The sequence below is a fragment of the Copadichromis virginalis genome, linkage group LG3 (genome assembly GCF_057382275.1).
Source record: "Copadichromis virginalis isolate Kocher_CV1m ecotype Utaka linkage group LG3, C_Virginalis_male_GT1.1, whole genome shotgun sequence".
Lineage (NCBI taxonomy): Eukaryota > Metazoa > Chordata > Actinopteri > Cichliformes > Cichlidae > Copadichromis > Copadichromis virginalis.
In genome coordinates, this window is record NC_140620.1 from 37271261 (window position 1) to 37295118 (window position 23858).

The following is a 23858-nucleotide window of genomic DNA, read 5'->3' on the forward strand; positions in this document are numbered from 1 at the left end:
ATTTTCAGTTTTTCCTACTTGATTCATAGAAGTTAGCAAACCAGAAACATGCATATTTAAAAATAAATGCAAAAACAGAAAAAAAATTTCTGTGGTGCTGTGTGATCAGATATTTTCAGAGCATGAACCCATCATGGTGTTACTGTTTGTGTTGTTCTGATATGAAACAATAACATTTGTGGATTCTTTCAGTCGAGTTAAAGATAAAATCAGGTTGTAAAATCCTGTTTGTTTCTGATCTTTTGTGCATGTAGTCAGTTGGTTATTTGGATGTTTGTCCAGCTGGATTTTGATAAATGTTCTTTGAAAAGCTGCTGAGCACAAACTGAACCTAAGAAATGTTCCTGTTAATGGAGACTGAATGAAAAGTCAATATTAATAATGATAATAAAGATCGGTTTAAGTGCTGACCAGGATGAAGAGAGTTGTATTCATGAGTTTCATTCTGGTTGACTCCATGATTTGTGGAGGAGCCCGGACTGTGACTCTCAGACTGGATCCACCTGAAACAGGAAATAAACACAATAAACTCAAAAGTAACTGATGTTTGTTTAAAATAATAATAAAAAGTATTTTACCAACCTGGTGAAGCAGGAATCTGTGAAAGAGACAAATGTTATTACACATGTTTGTGGTGTGAATTGTTATTTTGTGTCATGAGATCAGAATACATGTATATGTATGAATAATTAAAGTGTGTGTAGTAAATAAACTCTCTAATACAGCATGAAAAGAAGAGGCTCTTACACTTGGACTGTCTGCAGCGATACAACAAGAGCAGGAGAATAATAATGAGAGAGACTCCACAAACCAGTCCAACCATCAACCACACAGGAGACGAAGAGCTGTCAGCTCCTGACACAGTTACTGTGACAACAAACAATAAAGCTTAATTATATTTTAAATTTCATAACATCATTTTATAAAAATGATCTTGAAAAAAATCCAGTTCATCTATTTCCCTCGACTAGAAATCACTTTGAATCAACTCCTGCTGTATTTAAATGACTTGACTCCCAACAATGAACACAAAATGTTGACTTCCTTAAATCTGCTTTACAAACTTTTACTATATAAACATGTCAAACAGTCAAATCTTAATATAAAGAAACAAAAACTGATGTTTACATTGAGATTTTCTGTTTCCTGTCAGAAACTGTCAGCATGACTCTGCTCTGTGGTTTCATGTTGTGACTCCTGTTCTACACTACTTGCAGTCTTACTTGTAGAATTGTTACAGAACTAATTGTGAATTTATGTTGATTTGGAGATTTGCTGAAAGTGATTGTTTCACATTCATAATCCCACCTAGTCTCCCCTCCTTGGATCACATTCCTGACACTGATTCTCTAGACTCCACATTTTACATGACTATTCATGTTCAACCATTTCCAATAAGAACATTATTACAATTCCAAAGAGGTTACCATGAGATATGATGCTCTTTCTCTTCATAGTAATCCTCAATCAACAATCTATTCAACATTGTTGCTGAATACTAACTCACCAGTCATGTTAATCTGAACTTCTTGGCTGTCCTCTGTGTAGTAAACTGGGTTTCCTCTTCCTCCTCTGCACCTGTAGAGTCCTTCCTGTGAGACACTGATTTGTCCATTTGAGTGGAAAACTGCATCTTGTGTGGTCAGGGCTTCAGAGGATTTCTCATCTCTGTACCAGTAGTATTTCCATCCAGATGATGATGATGGGTTCACAGAGCAGGTCAGGGTCACACTGCCCCCTACTGGAACAGTTGTGTTATCAGCTCTCAGTTTGGCCTTTGGTTTATCTTCAGTTTAGAAAAAGAACAAACAAATAAATGACTGAATCTAAGTCATTTAATCAACTAGATGGAAATGAGAAACATGAACAAATCTTGAATAAAATAAACAGTAAACTCATTTTGATCAACACAGTAAAATTTTACATTTACTTTGCTGTATATAAAAAGTAATTTGTCATGGTCTGGTGTGTTAGGGTCCCTGGGTCGTTGACCCAGTGTTTTGTGTTCTTTGGTTCTTTGATTTTGTTATTTCATTATTTTCTAGCTTTGCTTTATGGGTTTTAGGATCATTCTTAGTTTAGGTTCTCTTGGTGGGGTTTGGTTAGAGTTTTAGTGTTCTGGTTTTCTGTCTGTGTTCCATAGTTGCTGTCTCCCCTGTCTGCTGTATCCCCACATCCAGTCAGTGTCTGTGTCTGCCCTGGTCCCACGTCTTTGTTCCCTTTGTTATAGTGCCTGCCTGTGAGTCTGTGTTATGTTTCCTGTTTTACTTTGAAAGTCCATGTCTGATGTTAATGTGTCTGGTTTTGCTTCCCCTTGTCTCGTTAGGCTAGATTTGCCCCAGCTGTGTTTCCCTCCTGTTACCCAATCCCTGATTGCTCCCTCTGTGTATTTAAGCCCCGTGTTTCTTTGTGTCTGTGTTGTGATCTACTCTCATTTATGCTGTGTGTTCCGTTTGCCTGGTCATGTAAGTTTATTTGGATTTTTGGATTTCAGATTTCTGTTACTTTTTGCCATCCAGCAATAAAAGCTGAGTTTTGAGCCACTTTCTGCCTCCGAGTGTCTGCACTTTGGGTCCTTCTACTTCCACTCCTACCTGCACACAGCCTTAACCTGACATGGTGACTCCGTTATTTAGTGGTTTTTCATGGTTTTGCCTTTTGTATTTCTAGTTCCCTTTGTTATTCTTTGGTACTTCAGTTATTATTCTAGCCCTTTCGTTTTGTCACTGTGCCTCTCTTGTGTTACGTCTAGTGCTCCTGGTTTCTATGTTCATGTATTCCTGTTTTGCTTCGACAGTCCCATGTGCTGCGTCAGTCTATTCTGTATTTTTCCTCCCTGTCTTCTCTCATCAGATTAGGTTCAGCTGTGCCTCCCTGTTATGTATTCCCTCGTTACCCACTGTATGTACTGTGTGTGTTTCCCTTTGTTCCCTGTCGATTCGGCTGCGTTTCTCCTGTTTATCACAAACTGCATTTCTCAGGTTTTGATGTTCCAATTCCCACGTCTCAGATCTTTAATTTTTTATTTTGGTTTTTTAACGTTTTCCCAGTTTAGCTTTTGCTTGTTTAGTCTCTTTCACCTTTTGCTTTTGTTTGTATTCTGCTCTGCCGTAATAAAGGTTCACTCTCAGTTCAAGTCGGTTTTCAGTGTCTGCATTCGGGTCTGACCTCTCTCAGCACCCAACTCTCCTCCAACACTGAATACTTTCACTAAAGTGATTGGTCATCATTGCTTTTTGTATTAAACCAGGTCATGTGTATGTTATATTTTAACAAATGGCAGTGCTTTATGACATGACAGACCAGAGTGACTTATTCTTTCTTATAGAAATTGTAGATTTGCTGCTATTTCTTTGAAATTATTATTATGTCATCATTGTCCTCAGGTGATGGAGCAGCAGGTCAGCATTGGCGTCTCTATACCAGCTGAAGGTTCATGACACAAAGTGGTGACAAACTGTCTACAATGAGGCTACTATCAGCTGCAGCTCTTTGTCTGACTAACAATGTAACATGCTTTGTAGACCATTGAATCCATCCTGTGCTGACCATTATGACATTTGTCAAATGGAGATCACACAACAAACATGACTTACTTGATGCTGACAATGTGAAGGCTTCACTCCACTCTGTTGAAGAATATGAGTCATCTCTGCGTCGACTCTTACACATGTAGTCTCCACTGCTGGACTCAGAAACTCTGAATGTCACATCATTATTGTGTGTCCACTGTGTGGGTGTCCTGGGTCCTCTCCAGTCATACTCCCACTCAGTGGTTTCACCTCCTTCCTGCACCTCACATGTCAGAGTGATCGTCTCACCTCTGAATATCTGAGGCCAGTTGGGTTGTTGTTTTACAACAACTTTATTGGAAACTGTTCACACATATTAACAGTTGAGATACAAACATGAAATCAACACAGAAAACTTCATATTGTATGTTTGATAATCATGAGTGAATGTATATTTCAAACTAAATGACTGAACTCACTGGTTTTCTCAATGGTGACATCACTTCTATCAGTGTAGTAAACTGGGTTTCCTCTTGTTCCTCTGCAGCTGTAGATTCCTCCTTCAGATACTCTGATATCTCTGTTTTGTTGACCTCTGATTTGAACTTCAGAGGTTGTTTGGGTTCGTCTGAACCACTCAAATATCCATCCATCAGAGCTCTGCACAGAGCAGGTCAGTGTCACACTGCCCCCTACTGGTATGATTTTTGTTCCTGCTGTCAGTGTGGCCCTGGGTCTATATGCTGTTATGAAAAAAGAGAAGAAAATGTACACTTCATCCATTATAAAGGTAGTTTAAAACATTTCAAATGTTTGCCATTTTTCTGTCTCAACATGGTGACAGAGCTGCAGTAATTCAGGTTGTAGATCTCTAAATAAACACAGTATAAATGTTTGTCCAATCTCAGGCCTGAAGAAGTCACACTGGATGTAAACTAATGGAGTTCACTGTTGAAGGAAACACAATGATGGGTTCAGAGGGATCTGCCTAGTTTCAGGTTTAGATAACAGAAACATCATCACCTTAATTTTTTTTAAGCTTTTGACGTTTCTTCTTCTCCTTATTTAAAATTTATTTCATCCACAGTTATTTTATTTATACAATAAAATACACACATATAGTAATAATAAATGACAGAGTGTGAGTATTGTAGTGCTGACATTAATGTATTGAGAATTTACATCTGTATTTCAAGAGGAATCATCACATTATTAGTCATTGAGGACTTACCTAACATAGTTACAGAGACAGTATTACTGATCTTTGTATAAGATGATCCCCTCCTGCGACCACAGCACTGATATTCTCCACTGTGACTTGAATATTTAATTTCTAATGTGTGCTCTTTGATTGTGCTGTAGCGGATTAATTCTCGACCATCCTTGTTGGTTTTGTATTCCCAGTCAGTGTCTTCTCCTTCATTCATGTCACATTTGAAGGTAACAAACTCACCGAAGAAAAAACTGGACCAGTTGGGTTCAATAGTTAGCAGAGCAGCTAGAATCCAACACAACCACAAAGTTAACAGCCTGAAACACTTTTATGCACGACACAATCTGTGACAGTATGTTCATACACTGTTCATATATTGAATAATAATTACATATAAAACATAGGTGAACTGTAATTAAGATTCAGTATTTTGAGATGAAACCTTACTAAATAAATGAAAAGAAAGAAGTAAAGTCAAAACTTTTCAGTCACCTTGAGCGTGTCCAGTGCCGAGGAGAGTACAGAGCACTACAATAAAGACAGAAACTTCAGGATTTATCAAACTAAAGACATGTTCATGTTTACAGTTACAGTTATAGTTCGTCCATGTCTGGCTTTACCTTTCCCCAGTTCTGGTTATAGTTTAATTTTACCTTTAACTTTTGCTTTTTGCGTTTCTCATCAGCCTGAATAAACAACTTACTTTTTGTTAAAGTTCAGTTCTGTCCCTCGTGTTTTCTGCTGCTAACACACCGGCACTGATTCAGAAATAAACCTTTCTTAGATAAACTAAACCAGCTCCACTCATTCCAACAAGGTCTGACCATGTTTGTCAGATTTTTATGAAAAGGCCTGTAACACACAGACTAAGCTGACCAATAGCAGACAGTAAGTTTTATTACACATACAGTGGCTTGCAAAAGTATTCGGCCCCCTTGAACTTTCCCACATTTTGTCACATTACAGCCACAAACAGGAATCAATTTTATTGGAATTCCACGTGAAAGACCAACACAAAGTGGTGTACACGTGAGAAGTGGAACGAAAATCATACATGATTCCAAACATTTGTTACAAATAAATAACTGCAAAGTGGGGTGTGTGTAATTATTCAGCCCCCTTTGGTCTGAGTGCAGTCAGTTGCCCATAGACATTGCCTGATGAGTGCTAATGACTAAATAGAGTGCACCTGTGTGTAATCTAATGTCAGTACAAATACAGCTGCTCTGTGACGGCCTCAGAGGTTGTCTAAGAGAATATTGGGAGCAACAACACCATGAAGTCCAAAGAAAACACCAGACAGATCAGGGATAAAGTCATTGAGAAATTTAAAGCAGGCTTAGGCTACAAAAATATTTCCCAAGCCTTGAACATCCCATGGAAAACTGTTCAAGAAATTCAGAAATGGACGGAGTATGGCACAACTGTAAACCTACCAAGACAAGGCCGTCCACCTAAACTCACAGGCCGAACAAGGAGAGCGCTGATCAGAAATGCAGCCAAGAGGCCCATGGTGACTCTGGACGAGCTGCAGAGATCTACAGCTCAGGTGGGGGAATCTGTCCAACTATTAGTCATGCACTGCACAAAGTTGGCCTTTATGGAAGAGTGGCAAAAAGAAAGCCATTGTTAAAAGAAACCATAAGAAGTCCCATTTGCAGTTTGCCACAAGCCACGTGGGGGACACAGCAAACATGTGGAAGAAGGTGCTCTGGTCAGATGAGACCTAAATGGAACTTTTTGGCCAAAATGCAAAACGCTATGTGTGGCGGAAAACTAACACTGCACATCACTCTGAACACACCATCCCCACTGTCAAATATGGTGGTGGCAGCATCATGCTCTGGGGGTGCTTCTCTTCAGCAGGGACAGGGAAGCTGGTCAGAGTTGATGGGAAGATGGATGGAGCCAAATACAGGGCAATCCTGGAAGAAAACCTCTTGGAGTCTGCAAAAGACTTGAGACTGGGACGGAGGTTCACCTTCCAGCAGGACAACGACCCTAAACATAAAGCCAGGGCAACAATGGAACGGTTTAAAACAAAACATATCCATGAGTTAGAATGGCCCAGTCAAAGTCCAGATCTAAATCCAATCGAGAATCTGTGGCAAGATCTGAAAACTGCTGTTCACAAACGCTGTCCATCTAATCTGACTGAGCTGGAGCTGTTTTGCAAAGAAGAATGGGCAAGGATTTCAGTCTCTAGATGTGCAAAGCTGGTAGAGACAGACCCTAAAAGACTGGCAGCTGTAATTGCAGCAAGAGGTGGTTCTACAAAGTATTGACTCAGGGGGCTGAATAATTACGCACACCCCACTTTTCAGTTATTTATTTGTAAAAAATGTTTGGAATCATGTATGATTTTCGTTCCACTTCTCACATGTTTGTATTGATCTTTCACGTGCAATTCCAATAAAATTGATTCATGTTTATGGCTGTGATGTGACAAAATGTGGAAAAGTTCAAGGGGGCCGCAAGCCACTGTATGTGAGCTGACTGAGCGGCTAAAAATGAAATGAAGAGATCACAAGTCCAATACTTGTTTAATTGTGAAGAACATTTATTTTATTTGACATGTTAAATACTGTTTGTCATAAACCATCACTAGTATCAAACATTTGTCTTCTCACATGTAAAGATACATTATTTACAATTTTTCAAAACTATTTATAATTTGTTTTTATATTTACAAACCTCCAAGCACACAAATGTATGAATAAAAGACAATAAATATCAATATATAAAAATATAAATAGTTAAACTAAACTCCTCTCTACCTGCATTCATACACTGCAGGAACTAATTAGAGGTGTTTTTACACCTGAAAATTAATTTGAACACACTGATGGATTAAAATAAGTTTAAAAATTAATGTCTTAAAACTTGACTGAGGTCTTACAGAAACAGACATTTTGTTTTATTTGTTCCTTGTTATGCTTTTTTATATTTTTTAGAAACTTTATTGCTAACTTTACTGAGCATAACTACCCTCACAAACATCGATGACAACTTAAATCACAAACACAATGACGCCGTTAATGTATGTGGCAGCCCTACTTTTTAAAATACTGAATTCAGACAGGGTCAAACCGCTGTGGATATTTATATGAAGAAACATGGTTTACAGTAAAGAATATAATGACCTTTTCCTTCCTATCATAGATATAATTATCAAGTACACTGTTGCTGCTTTGTAAAGAGCCACACGTTGTTGATGAGACACTAAAAGCTGCAGTACAAAATACAGCCAGGTATTTTCTTACACTTATGTGTCCAGCACAAAATCATTAAAGTCTTTGAACTATACAGTAAATACATTTCCATCAAGCATGAAAAAAGTAACTTGACTGTACCCGTCTCTCACCCTAAGACAGCTGGAAGAGGGTCAGTTGGAAGTCTTTTTCACACAGAACACACACCAAGAATATCTGAGCAACCAAATCAAATAAATTTCACTTTGATCTGCAAACAAACTAAAGTGATTTCCATGCTTCCTTTAATAGGCAGTGGGACAGTAACCTTTAAAGTTTAAATGGATCTAGCTTAAAGTTTAGAGCTCGCCTGAGAAAGCAACACTGGGAGAGCACTAGTAATTTGTAGTGTCACACGAATGCTCTAGCAACATTATACATATATTATAAATAGGATGAAGAGGAAAAACACCTCACCTTGAGTATTTCTATAGGAGAACGTAATGAGCACTGAAGTAAAGATGAAAAAGTCATGAGGCTCAAACTGACAGAAACTGACTCATGATGAATCCGGGCATTTTGTAAAAGTGAATTTCCAAAATTCATCAAAAGGTTTCTGTGCATATAAACTAATATCAGGACATTTCAAAATTTAAGGAAACAAAAAACCTAAATTTTTAAATTGTTAATAGTTTAAAAAACTAATAATGTAACAAATTTTAAACAATAACAATGAGTCAACTCCAAAAACAGTGGTGTATCCAACAAAATGCTCCACCCTAAACTGAGCCAAAACAGCAACCAACATTTTGCTTTAAAATCATCAAAATATTCTCAGTTTGAACTCCCAGTTAAATTGTTTTAAAGCAGTGATGCACTGTAATTCTAACAAATAATACATCAAACAACATCAAAAATGTACTTACAGAATAACCCCGTCATACAGAGCAAAGTGTGCCCCATCATCACTGCACTCTGATCCACTCTGATGCGATGCAGATGATCACAAAGTGTTTTCTATGAATAATAAATGCAGAAATAGAAGCTGAACTTAAACCAGATAAGGTCAGTTTTTCTCTGACTTTTTTTTCTGTCTTTCACCTCTCTGTGCTTCCTTCGCTTTTACACCTACCTCAAACAGTTCCTGTAGCTTTGACCACAGCAGTTGTTTGACATGTTTACATTTCCTGTCCATTGCAAACACATATAGGTTTCTTTCACATGTTGTGTTTCACATGTCTTTCTCTATAATATACAAATGTGTATTTTGTTCCAAGTCAGGAAGTCAGTTCATAGTTTTTGCCTTTTACTTCTTTGAAAACTCTCACGGCATTTTTAAGTGTCCTGTGAAACAATTTTAATCTGCAATGTTCATCTTCTGTCAGGTCTCTGGGAACTTGGAGTCACCTTATCAGCCAGTAATTTTATATATCCACAGATATTCATAGTGCCATCTATAAATCTTAAAAAAAAATGTATATGTACTGGTTGTCATAACATTACTACCTTGGGGACTCTGCACACACAGCAAGACCTAGTCCTGTTCTGGACTCCATCTGAACACATTTATCTTGGTCTGATTTGACAAAAGTGGTGTCCCAGCATTCATCAAGCCAAATCTTTTTTTTTTTAATTTTTTTAATTTTTTTTTTTTAGAACAGTTTAGTTTTGCAGTTATATGAGTTGTTCTTAAGCAGTGTCCTTTATGCTGTTTGAGCCGCAACTCAATTTTATTTATTTATTTTTTTCAAAGTAACTGTCGGTCTGATGTACCTCTCTCTCTCTCTCTCTCTCTCTCTCTCTCCCTGAACTCACATTTATTCTGTCTTTTCATTTATTTATTTATTTTAATGTCCAGTGGATAATGGAAATCACGGGTGCATTTTTATTGTTGTTTACTTCTAACTTATAAATATCAAAGTTTTGTAGAGTTTAGAGCTTTGTAGTCTTTGCTTTTGATTGATTATAACAAGAAATATGTTAAGATGTTTCCCCCATACTTCATAAAAACATATATGATGTATTTCATAGTTCGATTAAAGATTATCATGTAGCACTGAAGTGAAAAAGCTCGCTCAGCCTCAGAATAGATCTGTGAATGTTCTCACTTTGTGGTGGAAATATGTTTTAAATTTGGCTGTGACTCCAAACACAGGAAATGACTCACTGTGTGGCTGAACTGTAGCTAAAGCTTAACACGAAATCTAAAGACAACATTTATATTCAGTGTTACTTTTTTTTATCTGACGGCATATCAAAGTAACATTAAGTACTAACACATTTGATCTGGAAACAATTCTTTGTCTTACTTGGACATCAACATACAAATTAGACCTGAGCATCTGACTAAATGTCAAAAATCAGGAAAGAAAATCCAAATAGATGATGTGAAAAACTTATTTAAAAGCTGCAATTAAAAAAAAAACCGAAAAAAAAGGTTTGTTTCAAAAGCTACATGTTGTGGATCAAGTTTATGTCTGTGAAGGTTCTCAGTTATCCAGGTCATCGTAGTCAAAGGAGCTTGGAAAGAAAAGCGTCTGGACTTCTTTAAGTTACTTGAAGACGTTTCACCTCTCATCCGAGAAGCTTCTTCAGTTCTAAGGTCAAATGGTGGAGAGTCCCAGATATAAACCTAGTGGGAGTGACCCCCCACAGAGGGACAAAAGGACCCCCTGATGATCCTCTAATCGCCTGACCCAAGGTGTGAAACTGGGTGTGGGTCCCAATCAGCCAGAGTTTCGGGTGTGTTCATTGTGAAACCTGGCCCCACCTTATCATGCGAATTCCTGAGGTCAGATGGCCCAGGATGTGAGTGGGCATTAAGGCGTCTGGGAAGGGATCTCAAAACTGGATTATAGATGGCAGAGAGTTGGTGTCGTAAACCACCGCCTCTGTTCAAAGATGGTCGCTCACAGTGGACATAGATGGCTTCTTTCACTCCTCTTTCAAACCATCTGTCCTCTCTGTCCAAAATGTGAACATTGGCATCCTCGAAAGAGTGTCCTTTATCCTTAAGATGCAGATGGACTGCTGAGTCTTGTCCTGTGGAGGTGGCTCTTCTGTGTTGTGCCATGCGCTTGTGAAGTGGCTGTTTGGTCTCTCCAATGTAGAGGTCTGGGCATTCCTCGCTGCACTGTACAGCATACACCACATTGTTAAGTCTGTGTTTTGGCGTTTTGTCTTTCGGGTGAACCAGTTTTTGTCTGAGCGTGTTGCTGGGTCTGAAATGCACCGGGATGTCATGCTTGGAGAAAACCCTCCTGAGTTTTTCTGATATACCGGCAACATAGGGGATGACAATGTTGTTGCGTCTGTCTTTCTTATCCTCCCTCGCTGGTGTCTGGTCTTCTTTTCTGTGCCTCTTTGCTGACTTTAAGAACGCCCATTTAGGATAGCCGCACGTTTTGAGTGCTTCCTTTACATGTGTGTGTTCCTTCTTTTTTCCTTCAGGCTTAGAGGGAACATGTTCTGCCCGGTGGTGTAGGGTCCTAATTACTCCAAGTTTGTGTTCCAGAGGGTGATGGGAGTCGAACAGGAGGTACTGGTCCGTGTGTGTGGGCTTCCGGTAAACTTCGATGTTGAGGTTGCCCTTCTCTTCAATGTGCACAGCGCAGTCCAGGAAAGGCAAACAGTTGTCCTTTGTGTCTTCCCTGGTGAACTTGATGTTTTTATCCACAGCGTTAATGTGCGCAGTGAAGGATTCCACTTCTTGTGTCTTGATTTTGACCCATGTGTCGTCTACATATCTGTACCAGTGGCTGGGTACTCTTCCTTTGAAAGAGCCAAGAGCCTTCCTTTCCACTTCCTCCATGTAAAGGTTGGCTACAATAGGTGACACGGGGGAGCCCATGGCACAGCCATGTTTTTGTCTGTAAAAGCCTTCGTTGTATTTGAAATATGTAGTGGTGAGGCAGAGGTCTAACAGTGTGCAGATCTGATCGGGTGTGAAGTTGGTCCTGTCCTCCAAGGAGCTGTCTTCTTGTAGTCGTTTTCTGACAGTCTCCACGGCCTCCGTGGTGGGTATGCAAGTGAAGAGAGAGACTACATCAAAGGACACCATGGTTTCATCTGGATCCAGGGTAAGTTTCTGGACCTTGTCGGTGAAGTCGGTGGAGTTCTTGATGTGGTGTGGGGTGTTCCCCACGAGAGGAGCAAGGATGGTAGCAAGGTGTTTAGCAATGTTATAAGTGGCTGAGTTTATGCTACTGACTATGGGTCTGAGTGGGACAGCTTCCTTGTGGATTTTAGGAAGTCCGTAAATGCAGGGTATGGCATCCCCTGGGTAAAGGCGGTGATATGTAAGGCGGTCAATAATTTTGTCCTTTTCAAATTCTTGAAGGCAAGCTATAACTTTCTTTTTGTAGCTGCTTGTGGGGTCTCGCTTTAAGGCTTCGTAGGTATTGTTGTCCCTGAGGAGAGTAGTGATCTTTGTATGGTAATCTGTAGTGTTTAGGACCACTGTGCATCTTCCCTTATCAGCTGGTAAAACAGTGATGTTGTGGTCTTTGCTCATTGAAGCGACGGCCTTCTTTTCCTGTATTATGAGGTTGGATGGAGGGACTTTGGCACTGGAGAGCGTGGCTGAGACTTTCATCTTGATTTGCTCTGCTTCTGTCTGTGATAATTTATTAATCCGTATGGCAGATTCTGTGGCTGTGATGAGGTCCACTATGGGCAACTGTTGTGAGATCCCTTCCCAGATGCCTTAACGCCCACTCACATCCTGGGCCATCTGATCTCAGGAATTCGCATGATAAGGTGGGGCCAGGTTTCACAATGAACTCACCCGAAACTCTGGCTGATTGGGACCCACACCCAGTTTCACACCTTGGGTCAGGCGATTAGAGGATCATCAGGGGGTCCTTTTGTCCCTCTGTGGGGGGTTACTCCCACTAGGTTTATATCTGGGACTCTCCACCATTTGACCTTAGAACTGAAGAAGCTTCTCGGATGAGAGGTGAAACGTCTTCAAGTAACTTAAAGAAGTCCAGACGCGGATCAAGTTTATGCAACTCTACCATGTAGAAATTTAAAGTATGTATTTCTAGTATTTAATTTACAAATGTTTTGAATTACATCCTTCTTTAAACCAAAGACTGATATTGATTACTTCGATTAAACCGAAGTCCAGCCCTCTGTCCAAACTATTTAAGTATGTGTAGAACACCACATCAGAAGATGCTGTGATGTATTACCTGACTTATGGTGATGACCAAAAGTCTTGTTCTGTAGCCTTGTTGAGAGATATATGAGCATTTACAGCATGTCCACGCAGAGACCCTTGAGGGCAGCTGCTTTTCAGTGTGAAAAACAAGCTTTTCACAGTTTCTCTTGATGCCCACACAGTTTTTTTCTGTCGATTTTTGATCTGTTTTCACAGAATATTATGCATACTTAAGTGTAGCAGTGATAATTATTACAATTATTTTACTACATATAAATCATTTAAAAATTTACCATCCACACAGGGATCAAAGTGAAACTTCCTTTGTTCTTTTTGCATCTTTTGTCAACTCTCGTCAACTCATTCTTGTTTGCTGCACGCTGCTCTATGATCTTTAAAACAGACCACTTTGGGCTGAGACCACAATCTGCATTTCCTGTTTTCTCGGTAGCCTGACTCGAAACCATGTTGTTTTTCAGTAGATTAAAAATAACAGTTTTACACACATGAAGGCCTGCTCAGAAGAACAAAGATGTTTCCAGTTTGGTCTTTTAATACTGCTTGATATTGCTTCTCATCATTGTAGTTTTTTGTAGATCTGAATTTACTGTATTTTTGTTTGATTGTTTAAAAAAAGTTTTGCGTTAATGAAAAAGTCTACAGTATTCTGTATTTGCAGTTTATATTGAGAGATTTATCCAATAACACAAACAGAGGTCAATACAGTCTGCTCTGGTGCTCAACAGCTCCAAAGTTCTTCATGTCAACAGCTGAGGTTGTTGATTTTGACCATACACTATGTACTTCACACATGATTGCAGTGCTGCAAATATAGTGCTGCACAGTAGAAAAGGCAGAAAGAAGGCTGCAAAGGGACAAGAGTCACACACACAAACTCTTCACAATCCATTAACAATTCAATCATTCAATTAATTTCAAAATACTTTACTTCATTAATGAATTTAACTTTTACTGAGACAAATAGGACATACAGTAAGCTGTATATATATATAGATATATATATATGTATATATATAGATATATATATATATATATATCATTATGGAGCTTTTTGAAGTACAAAAAGCTCCATAATGACCCACACCTTTTTTCACAGCTCGGCTCATGTGATGACTCACGTGATTAATTGTGGGTCTATGACCCACTTAAAGTAAAACCCTCACTGAGGTTAAAATACCTGGGACTCTTTACTGTTTGCTTTTAGAAGTCAAAGAGCCTCTTAGATGAGAGGTGACACATCTTCAAGAAATGTAAAGAAGTTTAGTCACTTTCCTTCCAAACTTCTTAGACCACCATGAGCTGGATGACTGAGAACCTACACAGACATTAAACCAGAAATAGAAAGGAGGCACATAGATACAGTAGTTCATACTGTTGCCTCACAGCAAGAAAGTTTCCTGTTAGAATCCACCAGCTGGGCTGTTTGTGTGAAGTTTGCATCTTCTCCCTCCACCTGTCTGGGTTCTCTCCAAAGTCATATATTATTATGTTAACTGGTGATTCAGGTGATTGCCTGCAGGTGTGAATGTGAACATGAATGGTTGTCTGTCTCTCCATAACCTGTCTAGTTGGACCTCATCTTTCACACTATGAAAGCTACTATAGGCTCCGCCCACATTAGAGTCCAAAAGGACAACACAGCAGTGAATGCTTTAAGGTGTGGTAACTTTGTGATTGGGTAGTCCCCTCCATATGAGAATAAGGTGTACCTCAGTTTCTCACTTCTCATTCTCAATATACAGTCTATAATATTAATAATAGTTAAAGCCTGCAAACACAGCATCTATCCTTATTCTGTCAAACACTTTCTTACAAAGGTTATGATTAAGGTTTGTTGCAGTATCATCTACACACACTCACAAACATGTTGATATCGAAGTGTTTTAGATTGTTTAACAGCAGGTGTGTTTCTCCATCCCTCCACTTTTCTGTGGGAAAGGTAAAATACATTAAGATGTTGCTTCATGTTTTATGTTATTTGCAGTTTATATGTTAACATAAGTGCAAAAGTTTCAGTACATATCAATATGTTATGAGGCTCGAAGACATGAAATCTGAAAAGGCCTAAAAACTTGTCCAGCAGACAGTTTGGAGTCAAACACTGACGTCATCATCACAGGTGTAGGAACCATTTCTGTAAAACCAGACAAACAGACACATTAGTATCAGTAGGTTTAGATGATTTACTGGCTCCTCTGCTGGTTACAAAGCAGTGATTATACTTTGGAGTTTTGTGTTATACTGTGAGGAACTGACATGTTTGGAAGTTGCAGTACGAAGAAAAACATGTCTGTATATGATGTTGTGGACAGAGAGAGTGATGGATGATTTTATTTATTTCAGAGATAAATGAACGTTTACAGCACGTCCATGCAGAGACTCTTAAAGACATGAGCGTGAGAAACAAGCTTTTCACCGTTTCTCTTGATGCCCACATGCTTTATTTATTCTTTAGTCCAGCATGTGTCATCACCACAATAAAGCTACTTTTAACCTGTTTTCACACATTGTCATACCTGCACATTTCCACTGTGCTGTGTTGACTTTAAAGAAGACAAACGTTAGACTTCAGGCTGAAACCACAGGCTGCATTTCCTCTTTTCTTGGAGGCCCAGACAGAAATTTTGTGGTGTCTGATTTTCAGCAGATAAAAACAAACCAACAACAGTCTTTTCCACACATGCAGTCATCACAGTCTGCTCAGAGAAAAAAAGAACAAACGGGGAGGGGGTGACCTGAACCACTAGACTCATATGTACTATCATCTACAGGTTGAGTCATCTGCCAATTAATAGTACTCTGAAACTTCCTTAGTCCCACCCCAACCCAAACCCCTGAATTCATTTTAAATGAAACTCAGACTTTCAGCTTTCAGCAAATGTGAGAAACTAAAGCATATTTTAACACAGTCCCAACAGTGGTGGTCTCACAGGGGCTTCATCGAGCTCTCCATCTGTGGAGGGTACTCCATCCTGGAGGAGGGCCAAGGGATGGGTCCCGTGACTGCCAGTTAGTCCTCACAGATGACTCCCCAACAGGTTGGTGTACAGTCCATGAAGGCTCTCGGCTCAACAGCTGTTAGATCAGTCATTGGGTGTCTCACACATAAATGCTGGAGCTTCAAGCTGTCACCCTGGCACTCAAGCAAGTTCTGTCGGGTCTGCAGGGGCACCATGTCATCGTCAGAACAGACAGGGCAGAAGACAACCTTTTTCTTTTTATATAGAGAGTCAACATTTTTCTATCTGTTCATCTCCCTGCAGAACAATGTCCCTCCCCTTGCATGTGACAACCTGGCAAATGCTTTTCCCTTCCCTCTATATTTCCTCCTCCAGTCATTCCTTTGCAAGGTCCAGACCGAGGAGGTGGGGTTGATCCTGGTGGCCCCACTTTGGCCCCACATGGCCTGGTTTCCAGCTGTCCCACTACTCCTGTCCAGGACTCCCTTTTCTGAAGGTCCTCCTGTCCCAGGTGAAGGGGGTCACCGTTCCATCTTTTCCCAGTAGGACCCAGTAGCGCTAGGGGTGTTTTGCCGGAAACCAAAAAGAACATAAATGGGAAAATAAATGACAACTGGCCAGCTTACTTGATACAGTCTGACGTACAGATTCCAGGGAAGTTAGAAGCCAGACTTAAGAGGCACAGAGGGAGACTGAGAGGTGAGGTGCTGGGACGTGAATTGAATCTCTGTATAGACTCGGAGAAGATGATCTCCACAAGCTCCGGTAGGTGGGTGAGCAGTTACACAGACCCCCCTGAAAAGGACAATACTCCGACACTAGACGACCATCGTGCAGCTCCTTAAGAACGCTTCTGATGAAAGCGTCTGACGAGTAGCAGGTGTGCCAGAGGCTCAGTGAATTGGTGCCCCGCCTACCTGCAGTGATGGGAATAATGGTGTTACAAGTAACGGTGTTACTAACAAGGTTACTTTTTTCAGATTAATGAGTAATCTAACTAATTGCTATTTCAATCGTTACAACATAGTTACCGTTACAAACGTTACGCAACGGCATGCGGTGCGGTTGCGTTACTTTTTGTCAACAGACGGTTGAAGCTGTGTTCAGCTTACCACATCCTATATCAGTTGCACAGAAGTAGCTGTCTACGTAAGTCATCTGGGTGCTACGGCTTTAAGTAACTGCGCGTGCTCCTGCGGACGGCAATCACTTTCTGGAAGACGACCACTTTTTGGCACAACACCTGGAGCTAAGGGGGCAAAACAATCGCATGAGTGCTGCTGTTCGACTGAGGAAGAATAAAGTAGTCGTGGTAAGCCAATCACACGACTACTTCAAGATGACAAAGCAACAGGGTGATATATAACAGTTTTTAAATTGTGTTTATAGGCCAGAGTCATGATAAACAATATGTACGTGTGTTTTTTCCTGAATAGTTTCGTCACGTTTACTGTCTAAGAACAACGCTAGCAAACAGTTTCAGACTGACACCCAGTGACTTACAAATAGAAGGACTGGTCCCCCATTTCCTCCCATGAGTCCTGGATCTGGTTCTTCAGTGCTGTGCTTTTGAGATGCTGGAGGTTGCTGAACTGCAATGTCTGTCCCTGAAAACCACTTTTTTTTGCTGGCCATAAAATCTGCCAGGTGGATTAATGAGCTCTGTCGGTACACAGGCAATGCTGGTTGCTGGACTGGAAAGTGGTGATCCTCCGGCCCAACAGTTACGAACATCTCCCACTGGGGACCTGGACAAGGTTGCAGGCCTGGTTGCCCCGTGCCATCTCTGTGCTTTGTCACAGCATGTCTTGCAAATCTGGTCGTTCAGGAAGACAGACCAGCTTTTTGTGAGCTTCCACTGTGGAATTCTGGGCAGACCCCTGTCTAAGTCACAATTGTTCCACAGGGTTGTGGAGGCCATTCAGCAGGCATATGCCTCTTCAGATGCTGATCTTGGTTCTTTGGACACAGTTACACCTACATTTACAACACACAGAGATTTATTTTTCTTCTGCAACATGTTGTGATGTAAATAATAGACTCTGAAGTCAAAGTCTTTTTCCTTTATCATCACAACTCTGGGAAATATTTAACACTCAGACAAGCAGACTAATGCATTGCAATAAAAAATAACTGAATTGCGCCCTCTGTTGAATACCAGCTCTAAACACAACCCAGTGTTTATATTGGAGAGGTGTTTTTGTATGAGAAAGGTGGAGAATGACAAGGATCTGACTGTCTGAAGTTACACAAAGAAAAATATATTCAGATCTGGTTTTGTGGGTAGAGAGAGTGACAGATTCTCTTGAGATTTAATGCAAATATACATACACTTTTGCAGTGAAATGCTGCAAAGAGAATACATTCAGAGAATACACATATAACCAGGGACAGGGACCCTAGAAACAGTACAACAGTAAATTGTTGCATTTTTCTTTTTAACAGAAATTATTAACCTATGCCCATAAATGTAAAAGAGAGATCTATATGTGCATGCAGCTAAATTTGTGCAGGTCCACCACGACAAACAGTCACGTGTTAGAGAGCACAGCAGTGAGAACCTTGTGCGCTGTCCATGGTGCTGAAATTTTAAGGTAAATAAGTTTAATATTTCACTATTTCTAGACGTGTGTAATAATGCAAGCTTTGATATTAATCTGATTTCAAGTAAAATACAAGACTGATACCAGTGCCAATACTTTTTAATAATTAAGCTCCATCATCAGATTGCTAATTCTGACTGAATTTTCATGACCTTTAAGTGTTTTCTTTTTTCCTTTGGATTATTAATTAGTTCAAACCTGGGACAGAAATAAAACAATAATCTAGCACATCTAATAGTATTTTAACTACAGTAATCAGACAGTATCTTTTTCACATTTAGCACAACAGGGTAATTATATTGAATCAAATCTGAGTCATACTATGTTTGGTATATTTGTTTCAATTCCTGTAATTGTTTTCATTTAAATGTTTCAGTCAGATAAATGTATTATATCAATGTTTTAGCATAAATGACACTTTATGAGTAAGAATCAGCCGGTCCCACTTTGAAAATTAAAGTAATATAACTGAAATATTACTATTACCACAGTTATCTACATAGATATTCTCTGCTTACTGCGTTGCTGGATGGTCCTGGTTAGCTGAGCACGTTTGCTTACTTGTTTTACTGGCACTGCTGAGTCAGGTGACAGTAAAAAATAAAACACAAGAGAGGAGAAGCAAACTGTGGCTGCTCTGTGACACCTGAAAGCAGCAGCATTTACACAGACAGCCAGGTTGCCTCTTTGATGAAACTGCAGCGGTGCACACAGGAGAACAGAAACTGAAGTATCAAGCTCATTACACTCGTATTGATCAACATTGATACAAATGCTGGTATCAAAATTATCAATATTTGAATCAATCTGCACATGATTACTATTTATTTGAGTCCAATAAAACTTTATTAATGAAACTGTATTTTTAAAGTGTATTAATGTAAATGCTTTGATCACTATGACATCCATCCAAGGCCTGATTATTTTCATGATAGGGTCCAAAGTCAATATCATTCCTCTGTTCTGTCTGTTCTTCAGTCATATCAACTCTTCTCACTCCTTACAATAAATTATAAATGGATTAATGTCTCCCTCTATTGGCCACCAGCTGTAAGCACAGTCCAGTGCTTGGACTTGGAAGCTGTGTTCAGAGTTTGACATGGGAAATATGGGACAAGGAGCTATAACTTTATATCCACACTGACACTTAAAGCCTGTCACAGGACCGACCTTGAACACTGATGTCTCTCTGATGTGGAGAATAGATGACTTCAAATGTTCTATTAGAAAGATTTCGGGTAGCAATGAAGTGAAAACAGAATAACTAAATGAACATATCATAAATAATGATAAGAACAGCTAAGATAAGATAAGATAAGATAAGATAAAACTTTATTAATCCCTCGGGTGGGTTCCTCTGGGAAATTCGGTTTCCAAAAGCACAGCACCGACAGAAGTTACAGTTACAGAATATTATATATATAAACACACACACATATATAAATACAAAGACATATATAAATACAGAGACAATATAAATAAAATATACGAAGGGGATAAATAGAATAAATAGGAATAAAAATAAAAATACAAGTGAATTGCACATTTCAAGTATTGAGGTCTATTGCACCATTGACTATTAACAAAAGTATTGCACAAAAGGTATTGCACAGTGAGGTGAAGAGGCACTACAGCTTAATTGTTCCCCCCTCCTTTGTCCACCTGTTTCCCCTCCCTCTCCCCTCCAGAGAGGAGTTAAACAGTCTGATGGCGTGTGGGACAAAGGAGTTTTTAAGTCTGTTAGTTCTTGTCTTGGGGAGAAGCAACCTGTCACTGAACAGACTCTTCTGGTTGTTAATGGCCGTGTGCAGAGGATGCCCAGCATTGTTCATAATGTCCAGCAGTTTTTTTAGTGTCCTTTTCTCTGCCACTGACACCAGAGTGTCCGGCTTCATGCCGACCACAGAGCCAGCCTTCCTGATCAGTTTCTCCAGCCTGGATGAGCTGTTAGGAAGCTGGAGTTCATGGAGGAAACCCACACAGATGCAAACTCCACACAGAATCACCTACACCTGTGATTCAAGAACAGTACAGCACATATGGAGCACACACAGAAAATGGTATCATTAATATGAAAATGAATTTGCCTCTAAAAATTAAAATATGAGAACTTAAATTAAACAATAAATTTGATGGTTCTTTCATAATAAATGAGCAGATCATAAATCAACAATCAGGAAAACAGCTGCTCATGAAATTCCCGCTGTGCTCCTTGTCTGAACTCCTTGTTTCCTCTCTGCTGTGTGAAGTTTGATGAGAACATGAATCAATCATAAATCTGCTGAAAAGAAGACTTGTGGCTCAAACCACAGGCTGTGTTTCCTCTTCTCTATGTGGCTCAGTCAGAAATCAGGAGCTCCTTTAATTTCAGTGCATAAAAAAAATCATGAAGCAGAAGAGAAAGTTAGAAACTATATTTTAAGTAGTTTAAAAGCGATTTGATTTTTACCAGCTCACTTTATTAAACAGATAAAGAATCTACAGTGTAATAACATAGATAAAATAGAAATAGAAAATCAAGATTTATATGTCATACACAGAGTTTTCATGGCTTTGGTGAACATGAGACTGACACTGTCAAAATAAATTGGTAGTACATGAAAGTACAGGCCAGACCTCCCAGAGAAAACTGGAAAAACTGCTACACAGTAAAAAGGCTGCTGAGCATCATCAGAGCAGTTGTTACTTCCCATCATGTTTATAGCTTTAGTTCATTTTGGAGGGTTTGAAGCTGTTTTAAATGACAATGAGTGCCTTTAAATAAAAGCTCTCTTTCAGTGGATTCATGCACAACACTGAACAGCTGTAACATGTACTCTCAGTCTGACACACAACAACAACACACTTTATTTATGTCACACTTTTATTAACAAAGTTGCAAAGTGCTTCACAGAAAGACATTTATAATATATTACAAATACAAGAAACAATTAAAAAGACAAAAACAGATCTGCAGTACATTAAAGTCCATTAAAATTACTATCTAATGGGAGAGAAACAAGTGAAACACACTGAGCGAAGTGAGGAAATATAAACTCAGGCTATCAGGATCATTGCTTTGAATTCAAAACCTTCTCCTTGTCACTCAAAGCGACTTCAAGTATTTAAGAGACTTTAAACAGAAACAGAAAAACAGCTAAAGAGCTGCTGTTAAGACTTTAGAGCTGTGGCTGAATTTGGATTTTGTCACAATCTGTAGCTGCAGACTCTTTGGCTCTTTGTAAGGACCCAAATGCAGACAAAATCAAAATTTTAACAAAAAAACGTTTTTCATGGCTGGAAACAAACATGAAGCAAATCAGGTTACCCAAAAATAAACAAAGAACTGACTGAGAAAAAACAAACAAACTGGGAAAGCTGAAACTTAAAGTAACAGGAAACCTGGAACACTGGGAATACCTTTGAAGGATTGAGAGAACATGGAGACATAAGGATTAGCAGATGCACTGACAACAGACACTATGGCTGTATCCCAGTTCAGGGTCTGCAGCCTTAAAGTACGCAGCCTCAACGATCCTCAAGGGCCGTGTACTCAAAGACCGCTAAGGCCGGAAGTGCGAGGCTTGTGTAATGGGACGGTCTAGCCTCCGTTGCGCTGATACTGTTGTTTGTCAATAAAGTTTTAAAAAAAAAGCCTCCGTTGCGCTGCCCAGGTTGCCTAGCAACCACAATACTAACCACTGGAAACGTGTCACAGCTTTGTTTGACAGAAATGAAGGAGAAAATCTTTTGTTCATTTGTTTGTTTGTTTCTACATGAGCTTTGATCATTCTCTGTAAGATTAAGCTCAGCTATTGAACGGCGTATATTTTAAAGTAAAGGCTTTGAAACCAAGTTAGTACAAACGTCACTAATGTCACATAACTTTGCCGACATGTGGCCAACAGTAATGTTTAATGTTCTTCGTTATTAAACATTTGCACATAAATAAGTGACATAATATTCAGTACTTAAAGTTTACTCTTCGGCCGCCCCTCATCCGCCGTTTTTTTCTGCAAATTTATCCACACCCATCACGCGCTATGCATTCTGGGATATGTTGGGCCACAAAGTCTACACTGCCACAGCCTTAAAATTCAGGGAAATGAATGACGCATTTCAGGGCCGCATTTCGAGCAGCCTTTGAATTGGGACAGCCTTCGGCGCGCCGCTGTGACGTAATCGGCCTTGAAATGCGTACTTTAAGGCTGCAGACCCTGAATTGGGATACAGCCAATATATACACAAGAGGGTGATCAGTGGAAACACATTGGGAAAACAGCTCTGATGAATTAAATATAACGAGACAGGGAAGCCAAACCAAACACACTGAACACGGGATGAAATGCTGTCAAAATAAAACAGGAAGGACACGAACGCACGAGCTTGATGCAGAAACGGGGATAAACAAACAGAGAGACAAAAGACGAAACACAAGGAGAAGACAAAACACATTGACACAACTAAGACACACGGAGGGCGAGTGAGCAGAGACATGGATGACACGACAGACTCTCACAAGCGACACAGGGATGAGACAAACACACAAGTGGAACCTCACAGACAACAAACCATAAACTGGAAATACAAGAAAACTCAGAAACACAGAAAGAACTAAACTCCTGCTTAAACTGTATAAACTTAAACTTAGACCATCTTCACACTTTCACAGAGAGACTCACAAAAGCAAAATAACCTCAGAATCTTTGGTCAACGACCCAGCACCCTGACAGATTGACATTATTGTAGTCAGAGCTCTCCTCTGCGTCACCACGTTGCCCTGTTGAGGTGATCAAATGAAAGCATTTCAAAACACGCATGGACTTCAATGTTAAACACAGTTATTATATAATCATCCAGCTTCCACAAGCTCAATATTAATGAAAGTTTATACTTTACCATTTTCAGAGTTTTCAGACCTTCTGATTATCTCATAGCCACAACGATCACCTGCAGGTCAGAGAAAATCAGTCACCTCATGTCTGTGATGCTATTTTAAAAAACAAATATTATTGAAAATAACATTTATATTAAAAGCTGCAGCAGATTTAATAAGTACAGTCTTGTTGCAAACAGCAGTATAATATTATAACTGGATGAAAAACTAACCAGCAAGAAGAGAGGAGTACACTTGCTGCTGATGGTGTTGATTGAAGGCCTGCTCATTAACAGCACCTTTATTAAAAATGTAGAATAAGACTTTTGCTTTTAAATG

General features: G+C 39.5%; 1 protein-coding gene and 1 long non-coding RNA gene across 2 annotated transcripts; both read right to left on the reverse strand.

The window, feature by feature from the left end:
* Positions 1–138: 138 nt before the first annotated feature.
* On the reverse strand, positions 139–16276 carry LOC146714527 (uncharacterized). Its single transcript, XM_085440167.1, has 8 exons — positions 16150–16276; positions 5218–5253; positions 4744–5010; positions 3988–4255; positions 3004–3012; positions 748–845; positions 583–598; positions 139–503 (listed from the first exon to the last, which is right to left on the reverse strand). Exons 1-8 carry the CDS (start codon positions 16274–16276, stop codon positions 332–334), a joined length of 993 nt encoding a protein of 330 aa, XP_085296293.1. The 3' UTR covers positions 139–331.
* A 6251-nt stretch (positions 16277–22527) lies between these two features.
* On the reverse strand, positions 22528–23828 carry LOC146714528 (uncharacterized). Its single transcript, XR_014918825.1, has 3 exons — positions 23753–23828; positions 23543–23593; positions 22528–23423 (listed from the first exon to the last, which is right to left on the reverse strand). It is a non-coding gene; the product is annotated as an uncharacterized LOC146714528 (long non-coding RNA).
* Between the last annotated feature and the right edge of the window lie 30 nt (positions 23829–23858).